Source organism: Ricinus communis, chromosome 5 (assembly GCF_019578655.1).
Source record: "Ricinus communis isolate WT05 ecotype wild-type chromosome 5, ASM1957865v1, whole genome shotgun sequence".
NCBI classification, from domain to species: Eukaryota; Viridiplantae; Streptophyta; class Magnoliopsida; order Malpighiales; family Euphorbiaceae; genus Ricinus; species Ricinus communis.
The window spans coordinates 24,761,641-24,779,674 of NC_063260.1; the positions used below are offsets into that span (position 1 = coordinate 24,761,641).

General features: G+C 29.0%; 1 protein-coding gene across 1 annotated transcript; it reads left to right on the forward strand.

The window, feature by feature from the left end:
* Nucleotides 1-4,844: 4,844 nt before the first annotated feature.
* On the forward strand, nucleotides 4,845-6,886 carry LOC8265407 (protein DETOXIFICATION 49). Its single transcript, XM_002509660.4, has one exon. It carries the CDS (start codon nucleotides 5,009-5,011, stop codon nucleotides 6,626-6,628), a length of 1,620 nt encoding a protein of 539 aa, XP_002509706.1. The 5' UTR covers nucleotides 4,845-5,008; the 3' UTR covers nucleotides 6,629-6,886.
* Nucleotides 6,887-18,034: the final 11,148 nt, after the last annotated feature.

Below are 18,034 nucleotides of genomic sequence, written 5' to 3' on the forward strand. Positions count from 1 at the left end.
GTAAGAATATAACACTGACCAGATTTAAAAGAATCGAAACTGGTTATTTTGTTTGGTTTGAGTTAATCCTTTGATGATGGCTTTGTTTCGTCAGGAGACAAATACTATTTCCGCATAACATTAGCATTTTTTTCGTTTCAATTTTTGGGTAGAATAATATATAACTTTTAAGTAACTTTTAATATTTAATTAATTATTATTTAAAAGTAATCAAAATAAATTCATGATATAAATTAGAGATATAATAAAATTAGGCGAGAACTTTCCTTTTTGATAAGTCAAAACTATAATTATAATTGGGGACTTAAAAACTGAATCGGATGATTAAAAGTCATGGCGAAAGAATCGGAAGCAGCGTAGTCTTTAGTGGTTAGGCGTCTAATCTGGGACAACCCAAAAGAAGAAAAAAGAGAAAAGGAAAGCAATTAATTTTCTAGATTATGTTGACCAGGAGCAGTTTAATTAGGAATGTGGTGGAATATTCAGGTGTACATATGATATTACCAATTAATTCAATTAAGATTCATGTTTCAAAAGTGGGAGAAGAACATATCAAATATGATAATGATATATCCCAAGACATTAATAATGCTTTATTAGTGGGGTTTGCTTGTTGAGTTTATATTGACCCATATATTTCAATTTCATCACCTCTTGCGTGTTATTTTATTATTAATTGTATTATATACATTAAAATATATATATAAATTTCTCATAAAATTTTACAATTAAAAAAAGATTATTTTCTTTTTATGAAATTTTAAATCTATCATTTTTCAAAATTAAATATTAACATGAATAAAATTTATCAATGAAAGCAATACAAGTAAATATTAATAAAAAATATTAATATCATCTAAATAATAAAAATTCATCCTCATAATTTTAATAAAGCACTTTTAATTTATAATTTGATTGTGGATGAGTACCATGCAACCACTATTCTAAACTATAAATTTATTATCCAGTCTATAAATTATAAGACTATTATTAAAGAATTTCTATTAATTCAAATCTTCTAAATTTGAGCAAAATTTCAAATTTAATTTCCATATATTCATTAAGAAACAGAATTCTTGCATAGCTGGTGCCGACAAGCAGAGCAGATTAAATATAAATTCAGTAACGCAATAAGAAAATCTTTCTTAATTTTGAATTAATTATCTGGTATACATATATGAAATGATTTACGCGAGCTATTATTATCATAGATGACTTCACATATTAAAATCAATTTTGTTACTAATTAAACCGAAATATGATGGCTAATGGCTTTGTTATATATTGTAGCTACAGTATAACATTGTAATTCAAATGTTGAGATTTGCTACATTTCAAAGGCCTAAGCCACCATACACCTTTCAGTTAAATGAGACCTAAGCCACCATTCCCTAATTGAACCGAATACACTTTGTTGAGACCAAAAAAATAATTGTTTCCCATTTTCATGGATGTCCCTTAATTTGATCTCAAAGAGATTTTATTGTACAAATGATTGAAAATCAATATACATCTAATGCTATAAAATTAAGGTTTAAGAATTGGTTCAAATTCTCATGCCTTTTATCTCTCTAAAAATATATGAAGTTGATTATAATACAATGTATATATGACCTCATGAATATCTCTAATCACATGAAATAACTATGAAAATTGGATGCAGTTTTATCATTTAGTATAATCCAAAAGCCATCTCTAAAATTATGAAGTCTCGAGCATAAGCCAATTAATAAAACAGAAAGAAGAAAAGGCAATGCAACCATGTAGAAGTGTCCTTTGTATTGGTGAAACTCGCAATGCAACCATGTGTAATTAAAACCGAATAATCTTCTAGTAAGAACAAAATCAACTCCAACAGTAGTGAAGAGAAGAGATGAGAGAAAACAGCATAAATTAGCAATTAATATATAAGCTTACATATAGCTATAGCTTGCTAGAGATAACCCATATACGACATTCTTTGTTCACTTCTGTAAAGGTATTAAAACAAGTGTATAACATGGTGACTGACATCAAATTACACTTATATAGATAAATATGTATTGAACCCACTGTTGATTAGCAAGCTTTGTGGTGCGTAGTTTAAATTATTCTCTGTAGTTATTTTGTCTTGTTTTCTCCCTCACCATTTCCTTGAAACTTTTGCTGCGTCTGTATGCGTGTGTTGATGATGGAGAAAGAGTTAAAGTTGAAGACGATGGAGAAGACAACATAACAATTAAAAGGGGAAAGAGTCGTACACGCAGACTAGCCATATTGTCATGCCCTAGCCATAGCTTTTTCCACCGTCCAATATATTTCTGGGGCCATAATGGAGTAGATAGATAAACATATACTTATGTATATATATATATATATTATATAGTGTTAAAACTTATTTTTCTAAAAAGAATATAACTTTCATGCGGCTCCATGATGGTGCCGACCCAGCACTCGGACAAATTTTAGGTTTGGAGAGGCTAGTTGCTTAACATTTTATTTATTGTTCTAGTTTTTTTTATAAGATTTTAAATATTTATTTTTGAGCCTATACTTAGGAACCATGTCGACAGCATTCTAAATTTAGCGCCTATGCATAAAATAAAATTTGCTGTTGCCAGACGTGCTTCCACTTCTGTTTATCCAATCAGTGCTTTCAATTTCAACCGTGTTAAAGTATATATGGGACTCAACATTTAGCTTGCCCAAGGGTCGGTTCCCACTACAAAATCTGTAATTGCCTTTAATCCTCAAAGAAAATTACAAAGTAAGAGTGTTAGTTCGAATTTAATATTATGTTAAATTTAAATCCAAACTATTGATTCGGACTATTTTAATCCTCACAAAAAACATAACTAAATTTAATGTTCCTCAACTCTTATGGAACATATAATTATTGTAATAAATGATATCAATTAAAGGTAGTGGCAAATTTAATTTTATTCAGAAAAACTACTTTTCATAATTTTTTTTTTAATTTTTAATTTTGATTCTTTTTTAATAATTTGGATTAGAATTAAAAATAACCGAAACTGTATAAACCAAAGTTTTCGACCCTTTAACCATCAACTAGATATTCTATATGCAAGGCTAATTGATTAATTTAATTTCTAAATAAATTGTAAGTCGGCAATTGAAGACCAGCTGCCAGCCGATTGAAGCCCTTGGCGAGGTCTAGACAACAGTGCTTCTTTCTTTTTCTTTTCTTCCTTTTTCCTTGTGCCCACCAAAGTATATTTAAAACTTTATGATTCTTAGTATAAATTTTGTACCAATTTAATTCCCCTTAATTAATGGAATTAGAATAGATAAGAATCGCTGCCACAAATTTAATATGGTAATAAAATTTTAAATTTAAATATTTTTATAATTTAAAAGTAATAATTGATATAAAATGTAATTGCGGATATTATATATATTTTTACCTTATTCGCATAATAAAAGGAAAAAGAAAGAAAAAAAGAAAAACAACGTGCAAGTCAAGCTCCAATTGAAAATGGGTCCACTCATAACCGTCCAAATATTTGTTTGTTTCGGTTGACAAGAAGCAGTTATCCATGATGCGTCCTGCTCGACTAAAAACGTTTTTCATTCTTAAATCAGGACACTAAATGTGGATTTTGTTTAAGAATAATTAATAACCTTCAATAGTTACCTTATACCACTCTCGTTTAATTAATTAATTAATAAATGAGAAATTATAGCAGTTAGCACTTGCCATTAATATCTTGACACTTGTAAGACTCAGAATCTATTAAATATATCTTTTTTTTTTCTTTTTTAAAATAAAAAAAGAATTTCTTTAGGATTATTACTTTTATTTTTCTTGCAGGCCCCAACAGTGACATCCTGGTCGGTCATAAAAGGACGCTTCAAAAAGGCCTCCAAGAATTTTAGTTAGAGCAGAGTTCCTCAAAAAGTTCCTTATATAATATCTCATCCTCTCACTTTTTCTTTATTTATTTATTCAAATATAGAATTTTACAGCTCTGTACTGTCAATATTTTTATATTTTATATTTAATAATTTTAATTAATAAATTTTCAATCAATTTCATTCAATATTAAATCATTCATAATTCTATTATATCATATTTAATAATTATTCTGAATTAGAAAAATATTTTAAAAATTACTAGGATAGTAGCCTATTAGTATCGTTATTGGTGCAAAACTAAAATTCTTTTTTTTTTTTATTATTATTATATATATATATGTATGTTTAAATCATTATTTGAATTAAAAATTAAATACTTTGTTTATAGTCATTTTTAGATATATTGCTTAAAGACTAATTTAAAATATTGACTATAATAAAATTAGTAAGTCAATAGTGTTGAGATTTAATAATTTTAATTTACTCAGCCGTACTTTTCATCTAATTTTGATAGGTCGTTTTTTTCTTTTATTTATTCAAAAATATAAATTATTTTTTTATTTTTAATTTAATTATTAAATATCTATAATAACATTCCTTAGTTAACAGATATATATATCAACTCCTATAATTAATTTCTATTTAATTTTAAAATTTAAAATTAATATATAATTTTTTTAATCTTAGTATGTAATTTTTTTATTTAAATCTCAGAAATTATAAAAAAAAATGATAAATCTATCAATATTTGAATTATCATGCATTATATTAAAAAAATCTATTAAGAGTATTCTAGTAAAAAAGAAGTTAAAAACATTGGTATTAATTAAAAGAATAAAAAAATTTATAAATTGAAAATGACATTAAAGTTGGATGGAGAGTATAGTATAAACTATTAAAAGGTGGACCCAAAATAAAATGAATAGCTATAGGAGCAGCTAATAAAAACTCACACGTGCAGCCTCATTTATTTAAGGCCGTCTAATGGCTACTAAGTCCATGTATGTCCCAACAATTTATAACTCCTTAAACCTCACCATTTAAACCTCAGTAACTCCATTCTTTCAAATTCCCAGAGCCACACACAAAATCCCACCATATTCTCTCTCTCTCTCTCTCTCTCTCTCTCTCTCTCTCTTAAAAGTTCATAACTATGTGCCAATTATCTTCACCATCTCATCCTTGCAAAAGCAATTTAGAGTTAGACCCATCAACCAAAGTACAAAAACAATCTGACATGTTAAGTACTCCTTTGGTCCCCAAGAATCCAACATTATCTCAACCACAAAACACTAATCCTCAAAATAACCATCTTTCTTTAGCAATCAAAGAAGCCAAATGCATAGCCAATATTGCTTTTCCAATGATATTAACTGGGCTCTTACTCTACTCTCGCTCCATGATTTCCATGCTCTTTCTTGGCCGTCTTGGCGAGCTCGCCTTAGCCGGTGGCTCTTTAGCAATCGGGTTTGCCAACATCACCGGTTACTCTATTCTCTCCGGTCTTGCCATGGGAATGGAACCCATCTGCGGCCAAGCTTTTGGTGCTAAAAGATATAAGCTTATTGGCCTAACTTTACAAAGAACCATTCTGTTGCTTTTCTTGATTTCATTTCCCATAGCTTTTTTATGGTTCAACATGAAAAAGATCCTTATCTTTTGTGGCCAAGAAGATGATATAGCTACAGAAGCGCAATCCTACATTCTTTATTCACTTCCTGACCTTATCTTGCAATCACTTCTGCATCCTTTGCGTATATACCTTAGAACTCAATCCATAACTCTGCCTCTGACATTTTGTGCAGCTCTTTCTATTCTTCTACATATACCCATTAACTATTTTCTTGTTTCTGTTCTTAATCTTGGAATTAAAGGCGTTGCCTTAAGTGGGATTTGGACTAACTTCAATCTTGTAGCTTCATTGATCATTTATGTTCTGTTCTCCGGTGTTTACAAGAAAACATGGAGTGGGATTTCTTCAGAGTGCTTTAAAGGATGGAAATCTTTACTGAATTTAGCAATTCCAAGTTGCATTTCTGTTTGTCTTGAATGGTGGTGGTATGAGATTATGATATTATTATGTGGGTTGTTGTTGAATCCAAGAGCTACGGTTGCTTCGATGGGAATCTTGATTCAAACCACTGCTTTGATATACATTTTCCCATCTTCTTTGAGTTTTAGTGTGTCGACAAGAGTTGGTAATGAATTGGGTGCCAGTAATCCTCTAAAGGCAAAATTTGCTGCTATTGTTTGTCTCTCTTCAAGCTTCTTTTTGGGATTTTCCGCATTGTTTTTCGCGGTTATGGTGAGGAATGTTTGGTCGTGTATGTTTACAGAAGATGCAGAGATCATTGCATTGACATCAATGGTTTTGCCTATAATTGGTCTTTGTGAGCTTGGAAATTGCCCACAAACAACTGGTTGTGGTGTTTTGCGGGGAACTGCTACGCCTAAGACCGGTGCAAATATTAATTTGGCATGCTTTTACCTTGTGGGTATGCCTGTTGCTGTTTTCTTAAGTTTCTATGCTGGCTTTGATTTTAAAGGTCTCTGGCTTGGTCTCTTAGCCGCCCAAGGCTCATGTGTTGTGACCATGTTGTTCGTTTTGACTCGCACCGATTGGGAATTGCAAGCCCGTAGGGCTAGACAACTCACAGGAAATGTAGAAAATGTGGGTAGCGATGATCATGACATTGAAGAGGAGGATGAGATACTAAAGCTCGAGACGGAACGATTGTCCAATTCATTAAGAGATAACAATTTATTAGTTTAGTTGAGTACGAATGCGATGGTAATTTTTTTTTTTTATAATAGATATTTGATTGATATATTCATTTAATTTTCATAAGAATATATGTTATTAATTTTATTAATTTTTTTCGTTTACTTGTAAAAAAGATAGAATTTGATTGAATATTAGAGAAGTAGTGCCTTTGTTTGATCCATTGTTTCTTATGGAAAGAAAAATTGGAACATAGATTTCCTTGGTGTATAACAAACTTCTGTGGAATCATGATGTTATTCTTTTGTCTTTTTGTTTGGATGGTAATGCATTTGAGGAAAGTAGTTTAGGACTTTGGCTTGCTTGGCATATGTGACCAATTGAAGAAGTATCCAGCTTGTGAACTTCACCTGCATAAGGCGCGTAACGCCTACGTATTTGACTGGTCAGCCTTTATGACCTTTGCGACTGCCGACGCCGTACGTGACCATCTCTCACACCGAGCTACCTTCTGGATCGGGTCACGGCTGGACTGACCCATTCAACCTGACCTTTTCTTCTTTCCCCTCGTACATCCTGTAAACATAGAGATAGTCGAAGGGCATGTTCAACGAGGCTGTTCGTTATCACTAACAGGGCATGCTGGATAGTTGATAGTTAATTAATACTCTCTCTTATCAATTATTTATTTTTTTGAAATTTTTAAAATTTTAATTATCTATAAATTTTATATATTTAATATAAAATTTATTTTTTATATTTTTAAGTTTATAATTATAAATAAAAAATAAAAATGCATATTGTAATATGAGGACTAGTAGAATTTATTTGTGCATTATTAAATTATGTGGTTATGCACAAGGTTTTACGTTATTTTATATATTCTTCAATATTAACCTTATATTGAATTATTTGTATTTGAATTGCTTTAAGCTTTTTTATGATTTATTGATTATATTTGAAAAGATAATAGTTAAAAGAGGATAATATAATTTCTTTATTCACATAGGAGATCTACGTAGCAATATTAATCATTTTTCCCACATTTATCACAAAAGTAAAATTTACTTGGTATGTAAATAAGAATTCAAACAAAAAACATATGGTTTAATTAATAAAAACTTATAATTTTTTTAATAACTTAGTGATTATTAAAAAAAACTAAAAAAAATACTTTAAACCAGTCATTCACTATCAAAACCGCTACTATATCCTTATGTGAATAAAAAAATTGTATTAATGACTGTATTTAATTCAAATAAAATGTTCATTTAAACTGATTTTTTTTTATTTTAAAAAAGATATCATTATATTACAACTGGTTACCATTTCTTTACGATCTACTAACTTTTTGCAGAAAGAACATTAGCCTTTTTTTCTTTGCTCTTTCCAATATTTTCTATATATTCTCGCCAAAAATTCTTTCTATCAAATATCTATCTATTTATATTAATATTTTTATCCACGTTGTATATATTTATATTCATAACTTTCATTCCATTTAGAATATTAAAGCCAATATATATATATATATATATATATATGTGTGTGTGTGTAGATTTTCCTCCCCAAATATCTAAGTAACTAACGCATGGGATATAAGTGTTGTATATATACCCGAATTTGGCTTCTATATATATGCTCACCTTACTCTACCATTTCACTTACTTATTGGCTTTTGTCATCAATTACAACTTCTAGCTCTACTTGGAAACTACAATTCTATCAACTCATTTCCCTCTTTCCAACTTCATTTTTCTATTCCCTTTTTCTTCATATATATATTTGTTTCAGTGCATTGTCAACTCATTTCCCTTTTCCTCTTTTAATTCTTGGAAATGATAAATAAATTATAGAAAGAGAAGTTAGTTGTTTGAAAAGTTGAAGCATAGTACGAATTTAACCATCCAAATTAAGAAAATATATGATTATTTTAATAGTAATAAAAAAACACATTAACACTACATTTGGTTGATATATATTAAAAATTCTAACTGTTTCTTTAGATTTTAAAATAGATAAAGTTTAAATTTAAAAATAAATTTCATAATATTTATATATTTTAATCAAATTACTTTATAAACAAATATAAATGTAATTTGGCAATAGTCCTTTGAGATTAAATGAGTATGTGGCAATGAAGGTGTAGCATGATGACAACCAGCTGACGTTGGCTCATATCTAAGAGTTTTCGGTATATGATTAGGCTAATTTCTTATATTTTAAATTTATTTTTCTGCCAGTTCTTAGATTTGACTAATCTTAAAACCTAAGGTGGCTAAAATAGCGAGATTACTATATTTTAAATAACTAATTATGAAACAACCGAGTCATCAATAATGTTAAACCACGTGCCACTACAGGATACGTCAAGATATTGAATTGACATAAAATAACCGCAGGTCACAAAATGTTAATGCTTTAATTAAGAGTTGTGAACTTGGATTTCCTTGATAAATTAATTGTCATAATGTTATTAAATAGATATAAATGTTAAGTGTAGAATTATTATATAGAATTTGAATTAATTTAATTAAGATGAAAGTTAAATAAATAAATGAGTGTAGAATTTAATCAAATACCAAATTAATTGAAATAAACTATTTAGTTAACAGTTGATAATTAGGGATCTCTAACATTATATATTGTGATGATGTTTTTCCCTTATTTTCAACAAAAAGAATTATAATGGGTTTTGAATATAATTGTTAATACACTTAACCTAGATGGTGTTCCGTTGTTTCCAGACACAAAACATCAATTGAGCTGTCTAGCGTACGTAAAACATCCACCGAGTTGACTAGTGTCCGTTTATTTTCGTTTTCTACGAGGCTAATGTTGTTTGGAAACGAAGACAATGAAAATTTATATATATGACAATAAATGGAAATTGAAAACAGGAAAAATAAATTACATAATCCCTCAAATATTTTCTCTCAAAAATAGAGTAAAGTTGAAGGAAAGAGAAAGTACAAGAATTAAATTCAAAATTTAAATTCTGAAGATAAACGATTAAAGATAATACTTTTTTTTTTTTTTAATTTGTCGAGTTAAAAAGATAAATTGATTCATCCATCTTTGATTATTAGCATTTTGGGGATTAGAAATAAACTAAAAAATAAATAAATAAAAGAGGGAAGTAAATTAAAATTCATCAGCAGTTCGCTTAATCTCTCTCAAAAACTTTCTTTGTTCTTTTTATGTAACGAATCAAACAGGAACATTAAAAAGTAACAGTGAGGTTGAAAAAAAGGAACTCGATCTGTTTCATTCAAATTGTTGAACAGATACAGTATTTCTCAGGATTGCAACTGAAAGTTTTGAAAGGTCACATTCTGCTCCTTAAGTAAAGATATTGTAGCCTTTGACAATTCTTAATACACTTAACCTAGATGGGTTCTTCCTTTGTTTCCAAACACAAAACATAAAATTAAGTTGACCAGTGTACGTTCATATATTATCACCTTAACCACCAATGGTTATATCATAAATAACGGCCTTAAAAATAGACTTCTAAAGATTCCAAACAGAGCGAGTCGACATGAAGAGCCGGTGGCGGTGGTCATCAGCATAAGTGGATTATGTACTAAATTTCTAAACATATAGACAAGGCAGCAATCTCTGCCGGCAAAAATCAAAATAGTGTATTTAGAAAAAGAAAAAAAAAAAAACAAATCAATATTATATAATATCAAAATCAAATCTATAGTTAGACTATCTATTTAACTAGAAGACAAAATTAAAATTGGTTAAAGTTAAATTTTAGAGCAATGTGAATTGTGTGGGACGACTAAGAATAATATGTAAAAATAATATATATATAGGAAAAAGCATATATGTAGTCGCCTTTCAAAGTAGCCCGAGAAAAATAAATAACCTAATCTAATTTGATAAAAAAATTATATTAGACAAGAAATAAGTAGCATTTTAAGAATATTTTTTAATTTTCAAAAGAAGATATAATTTATATAAAAAAAAATAGAAAGAGAATTCTATAATTGTTTTGTTTTAAAATAAAATAATTATATTTTTATTTTAAGCCACTAATAAAATAATGAGAATTTATATATATATATTTAAAAAAAAAATAGTAACCTGAAGTTATAGTTTACCGATTAAAATAAAATTTACTAAAATAATATAAAATAGTTATAAAAATTCATATATTCTTAAAATATATATACTTGCCCTAAACTCAAATGTCAATCCTACAAATCATTTCCTTTTATTTATTGCAAAATATTTGCAATATTAAAATTGATTTTCAACTCTTCATTTTAAAATTGATATTAAAATTGATTTTCAATTCTGCAATTTTCAAACCCCTCAAAATAAATATTAAATTAGTTTATTTGTTATTAAAAAAAGGAATAAGTTGACAACATACGTATAATGCAATAATTCAACTCTTCATTTTGTCAAACAAGTTTAATTTTGATGAACGTTAATGAAATTATGATCCAATCCACCAATGATTTGATTTTCTTAACTAATTATGCCTGAAACAATTCAAATTATGCGGTTTTTAAATAATTTGAATTGTCTCGAAATCAATAATAGCCCAATTCTTAGGACATCCAAAATGCAAGGGCAAATTTAATCATACAAGATAATGATTTCAATTGTATTAGTGTTGAAACATTGGTTACTACGACATGATTTAGCTCATTTTTACGTTGGATAAATAATATTTCAAACGGCCTTTTATATTTTAATGTCCATCTCGAAACGCCATTAAATAAGATTAGAGATTTTTCGTCTATAAAGAAATATATATTTTTACTACTAAAATTACCATAGCAACATCTACATTTGAGTTATAAGTATCCTTAGCCGATAGGCTATTTTTATTACACCCGAATAGATTTTAAAGCAACTTAAATATAAATGAAGAAATTCCAAAGATATATTAAATAATATAAATAAAATAATTTTAAAGTCATAAAATTAACTGAATAAGATATTATTAAAATAATTGATCATAGTTTTCTAGATAAAAATAAAAAATATTAAAATAGATTTGGGAGCATCGTCCGATAAAATTCAGATTATGTAAAATAAAATAATTAAAATTTTTAAATTTACTAATAACAAGTCTCATTTCTTCAAATAATAGATTCCAAACTTCAGCTTATGGTATTGATTAAAGGAAGATAACTCAAAAATTGTGGGCACAACAAGAAAGAACCTATATAAGAAGGCAAAATAGCCAACATCTGACTATAAATAATCAGCCATAATAAGATGTCATAATAGCAATAAGGTCCACATTTCTTGATAGAGCATTTTTTTGCCATGATATCAGTAGTATGATTAGTTTCTCTGAGAGTATGAAACACAGAGGAATATTGTAATTGTTGTTTAAGGGACCTAATTTTGAACAAAATATCCCACTATCTCCAAGTGGCTGCATCACACTCACCATTGACCCAACTAAACAGTAAATTTTGAATATGATTCCACACAAATATTATTAGATGGAAAGATTACAATTTTCGACGGTGAGCTCAAATGCTTTGCAAATTCAGCATTGTTAGAATCCTTGATACCGATAGGACACGAAAATAAGATTACAGATACTATTTTGTGGAAGTATCAAAATATTAAAATATTTACTAGCGAAGTGAGTTAACAATTCAAGTATAGTATATTAATAATAGTTGGATTCAAATTTATAATTTATAAATTGTATGCTGCATAACTGTTATTATTATTTTGATTATGAAATTAAATTTATAAGTATAATTTAATAAATATTTTATATTATTAATTTGTAATATTTTAAAAATAATAGTAAATTAACTATTTTAAATATATATATATATATATATCTATTTTTAATTTTACTAGTATAATAATATAAAAATTATTATTATAATATTTATCTATTAATTTTAATATTATATAAATTAGTACTATAAAATACATTTTCTTCTACATGCAGCAACAATAATCAGGAAGCATAATCATTCTTCCTATTTTTCCTTTTTTACCTTCACTTGTTAATAAAAGTACTTCCCATGCTACGTTCAAATGGAGGACCCTAACAAAGAATCAATCCCCTGATATCACTTCACCAACAAAAAACAACTAATTAACAAAGAAGTATGTCAATTATTTTAGTTTGCTTTCAGTGCTCTACCATCAGGAATTCTATCCTTATTGTTAACTTACAATATTAGTTTTTTTAATATAGTAAAATATTTTTATGGTTATAATCTATATAAAAATAACCTATATATAATAATAAAAAATTACAGTTTCAATTTAGCCCAGTTACTATATATTGTAATAAGTCATAAATTTTTTTAAATTTCGACTTAATAAAATATTTCTATATATAATAATATTTATATATATAACTTTAAAAAATATATATTATGCTATGTTTTATCTTAATATAGTATTATTTTATCTCATAAATCATATTAGTATAATGTGACAAGACATTTACATATTTTATGTCTGATTTTATCATTTTGTTAACAAAATTAAGTATTAAATCCAAAGAATAATTTTAGTACTCAAACCCTCATTAAGTTATAACTTTTTCATAATCATAAATTTTACTTAGTCCCAAGAGTATGACTATAGAGAAATTTTGTCAGGACCCGTCTGTGGGCCCGTGACCGGCACTAGGGAATGGGTAGGCGTAAGGCCACCGAATCCCGTAGTAAGCATGACACTCACTGACTTAAACAAATCTCATCTCAATTAATGTTATTAATGCCACAATTTATCGGAACTATTAAATTTTACACAATTAATTCAGTATGCTAGAAGAATTTGGCGAGACCCGAAACTCAGAAAATTTACAACTGATACATCTACTATTACTACTGCGGAGAATCTAAGATTTTACAAATTAACATACCAAACCAAATACACCACCCGATGATGAAGGAGTCGGGTTACTGAATAAGAGTCGCAGAAAGACTAACAGTCACGAATATGAAAAAAATAGTAAATTGAGACTGTCAGTCTCGAAAGTGAGTTAAAATCAATAATCTTGTGACTATTGCAGTCTTCACAAAGAAATAATAATTATTACAATCAGTATAACAAACCATATACATCAAATGCGAATCATATTATAATCAATACCATAATTTTAAAAATAAAATAGATATTTATTTTACCTCCAGCCTGAACACTTGAATTCAATAGGTCTGGCGCTCAGAGAGCAAGCTCGATCAGGGTCCTTACCTCCAGCCTGAACACTTGAATTCCAACTAAGCCGGCGCCCAGAGAGCATTGCTCAATCAAGGACCTTAACTCCGGCAATCAACTGAACTCAGCCCAGAGAGCAATGCTCGATCAGGGCAAACAAATCCTTAATAAATTTGTTACCTATCTTTGATCATTACCGGTGCGCACGCGGTCCTGATGCAACCCATCAAGTGGCATATTCTACTAAAGCCTCATTCCAAATCACATTCAACAAATATAATAATAATCATGGTCTAGCAAAATTATTAAACGCATATCAAAATAAAAAATTTGAATTTAGAAGAAGCATGCAATTTATGTGGAGAAATAATAATAACAATTGTGTGAATATAACATTAAGTATCAAAATAGTGATATCCTATTACGAGTAACAATATTAAAATTAATCTCAGTAAATAATAATTAAATGAAATTATTTATATTGCGATACTAATAGTCATATTAAATATGAATTTTAAGGTAGCATATCAAATTAGGCTTGGCAATAGTGTAGAGATTATGTGATTTTAACTTACAGATCTAAGGCGTTCCGCAGTCAGCTCCTACACCTCGGGTGGAGCTGGCGAGAAGGCTGGATTATCTAGTCACGAAAAATACTCAATTAATAGACATTCTTAAATTTTTCCAAACTTAGCCTCCTAAAATGGATTGCCTAAAACTAAATTAGACTCGAGGGATCTGCCGGAAATTCAGCCACACAACACAAAAAATCATGACTATGACAGGCAGTCCGACAAACTATTATTTTTGACTCATAAATATCAATAAAAGATATCAATAGAATAGATTATAATTTATTTCATATATATTTATAAAAATCTTTTCTTATAAATGTACAATAAAAGATATATGTTATGTTAGGTATGTGTTTCATATCTTGTAATCAATATTTAAATTTATTCAACATATATTATAATTTCAATTTCTTTACTATGAGTGTTTATTCAATATAATAGAATAGATTCAACTTATTTTAATATATGCTCCTTAAATAATTTACGGACATTTGTCCCGAGTAAAACGGGTCCAGAACCTGCCAGAAAAACACTTCAAATATCTAGCAATTTAATACAACGGGAGTCGGGTCCCCAAGATTTCACTAATTTCCCGACTCCGCCACACAACACAAAAATCATGACTATGGCAGACAGTCCGACAAACTATTATTTTTGACTCATAAATATTATCTAATACTCAACACAGTTCAATAGACACATAATTAAACCAAGAATTCCAAAATTAACGGACCAGAGAAAATTACCGAGACGCTTGATCGCTCGGTCGACTCGTTTCCAGCCGCCGAAGTTCGATCGACGATCCGAACACACCATCGGACTCAAAACGACGCGCTGATGACGATCCCCGCTTCCGATTTTCCGATTCGACTCCCGATCATCCGAAGAGATTTGCGGACGTTCTCGGCTGTCGATTTACAAATGAAGCTCGATCGCCACGAAACCAGTGCCATTGCGAAGCTTGAGCTGAGGAGAGTCGGGATACGTCCTCCAATCATCCATCCTCAGCCGGAGCTCGCCGGAAAAGCAAAAAAATATGGCTGCCACCTACTTCGCCGGAACTCCCTCTTCCGGCCACCAAAACCTACACCGCCACCGCCAAAAGGTAGCTCTCTCCAAGGGGAGCCGATCACCACTGAGATCGGCTGAAAAGGCCGCTGAAAATGGTTGGAACGACCTCCGGAAGCCACTGAGTGCTTTTAAGCCACGCCCGGTGACCTCCCGATTCTCTTCTTCCCCGCGCATCTCTCTCTCCCAACATCTCTCTTCTCTTCCTTTCTCTTCTTCCCTGATTCCTTTCCTTTTAATATCGACATTTGACCCCTGAACTTTTCCTTATTACAATTTGGTCCCTCAACTCTTTTAATTACTTACAATTTTATCCAGTAAAATTTTAATTTAACCCCTAAACTTTCCTTTAGCTTTTCAATTAAACCCCTAGCTAATTAATTTGGGCCAAATAGAATTATTGAAAAATACACAATTACATAAATACCCCTGCCGACACATTTATTTACAAAAATACCAAACATACAAATTTCCATTAAAACCCCATAATAATAAAATTTTAATCCTTATCCTAAAATAAATTTCTAATATATATATACATTTGGAAAAAATTTGAATAACCCAAAATATAATTTATTTCTCAAATAATTAACTCCTTAAAAAGAATCAAACTAATTGGGTATAGAAATAACTCCTTTATTTATCTAATATTAAATTTTTAAAATTGTGTTTAAATCATTCTAATTAAACCAAATAAAAATAAAGCTAAAATTAATTTAAATAAGAACTCATTTATTAATTGTTATTAATATTAACATTATTAAATAAAAATTCCAGGTATTACAAATTTTATCTATATATTACTAAATTTGGTAATCCACTTTGAATTCATTTAAGATTAAAAGAAGTATATTAGCTGAGACAGGCCACAAAATTAACTAAAATGCAACTGACATTAGGTTCTGAAAGAAAAAAAGTAAATAAAAATAATTCATACGAATCTTCATTTTGTTAATACAGGCATGTTATACATTTTTCAGACCATATTGTTTTTAATGGAATGGTGAGATATATCATACTCTTGAATTATGTAAATAATTGCGATCTTCTATTATAGCCCTTTAAAACCCTTAATGTGTAGAGACAGATCTAGAAATTTCAGTAAAGGGAAAACCATTTATTTGTCTCAAAGTATATATATTAAAAAAGCTAATTCACTTAGAAATTTCAATATATGGGCATTCTTTTTACAGCTACATTCTATCTTATTATTAGAGAATTATATTTAATCATTGGTGTAGGAAGAAGAAAGTGTCCAAGTGAGAGAATGTTAATAGAGAAACTTGAAAGGGACAAATATTAAAACTCATATATATTACTGAAATGTTTCATAGGGTTAGCCGCTATTGGCCCCTTGACTCCGCCACTATAGATTGTGTTATCAGTAATGAGATTTGTGAATTGACTATGAAAAGAGTACAGGACTTGAACTTTCCACGTGCACATTTCATGAAAACAGTGGAATTAGATGGTACCAGGTACATTGTCCACACCTTTTAAAGATTAGATAGCTGATAATTCTATAATTTTAAGGTTATCAAATCATCAATTTTTGGAAGTTACTCACCGACTAGGATTAATCTACTTAAATTCACACTACAAAGCAAATATATGACTTTGGAACAATCATTCAATTTTAGGCCACTATATTTGGCTTTATAATGAATTCCAACCTCAAGATATTCGTTTATAGATCATTAAAATGTTTAAAATTCGACATTTAAATAAAAAAAATGTCCAAAATCTTTGAACAGCAATTGCTATGATGGCTGCAGTTTGTAATGTGATGTGATGTTATAATATTACAAATCTACTTTCACAGGTTGTATTCGATTCAATTGTCTGAATTTATTAAAAGAAGACTGAGTAGGAAATTTATTCAATAAAAAGAAAAGGTGTCTATTGGAAACAAATTAAAAAAGCATTTATATGGATAAACATTTTGTAGAATCTTTGCAGTACAATTAAGAACATTGTCTTAAACTGCATTTTCTTCCATGTCCATTTTTTCAACAAGGGATCACATGCATGAAACTTTCTTTCTTTCTTCTTCTTTATTTTTTTTTTGAAAAAGATAATTTGAATACTCTTTATTAATAATCATTCACAAGTGGGCAACCAACAAGATAAAAGAATGGAAACAAAAAGTAATAATAATAATAATAATAATAATCAATTCCGTTTTAAGTTGAGAGTTTTCCCGTTGTAGAATTGAAATGAAAGTTTGGAATCCAAATGATTAAAAAGCCAATAAAGAAAAGGAAAGCCAATTCCAATTTGGCAAACTCCAATCGTATAATACATAGCACTTGGCAAAGGACACATTTTTGTGCAGAGGGCAGTGTGCGATGTTTAAGTAGAAAACGTAATTTAAAATTGCACTGCTGGCTCCATAGAAAACAACTTAACATACGTATTTCAGGTTGTTCATCAAACGTTAACTACTCTCGATATTTGATTAGGTGATGCAATTATGGTCCAAATGCATATTTAAAAGGTTTTTTACTTGAACAAGAATTCCCACTGAAGGTAGAATGATCCAAAAGTTTGATTTTCATTCTTATCAACACAGCCTATCTAAATTTATCAAATAAAGTCTCATGCAATTTGTGGTTAATGATTGTTTACATGTTTCCAACACAAG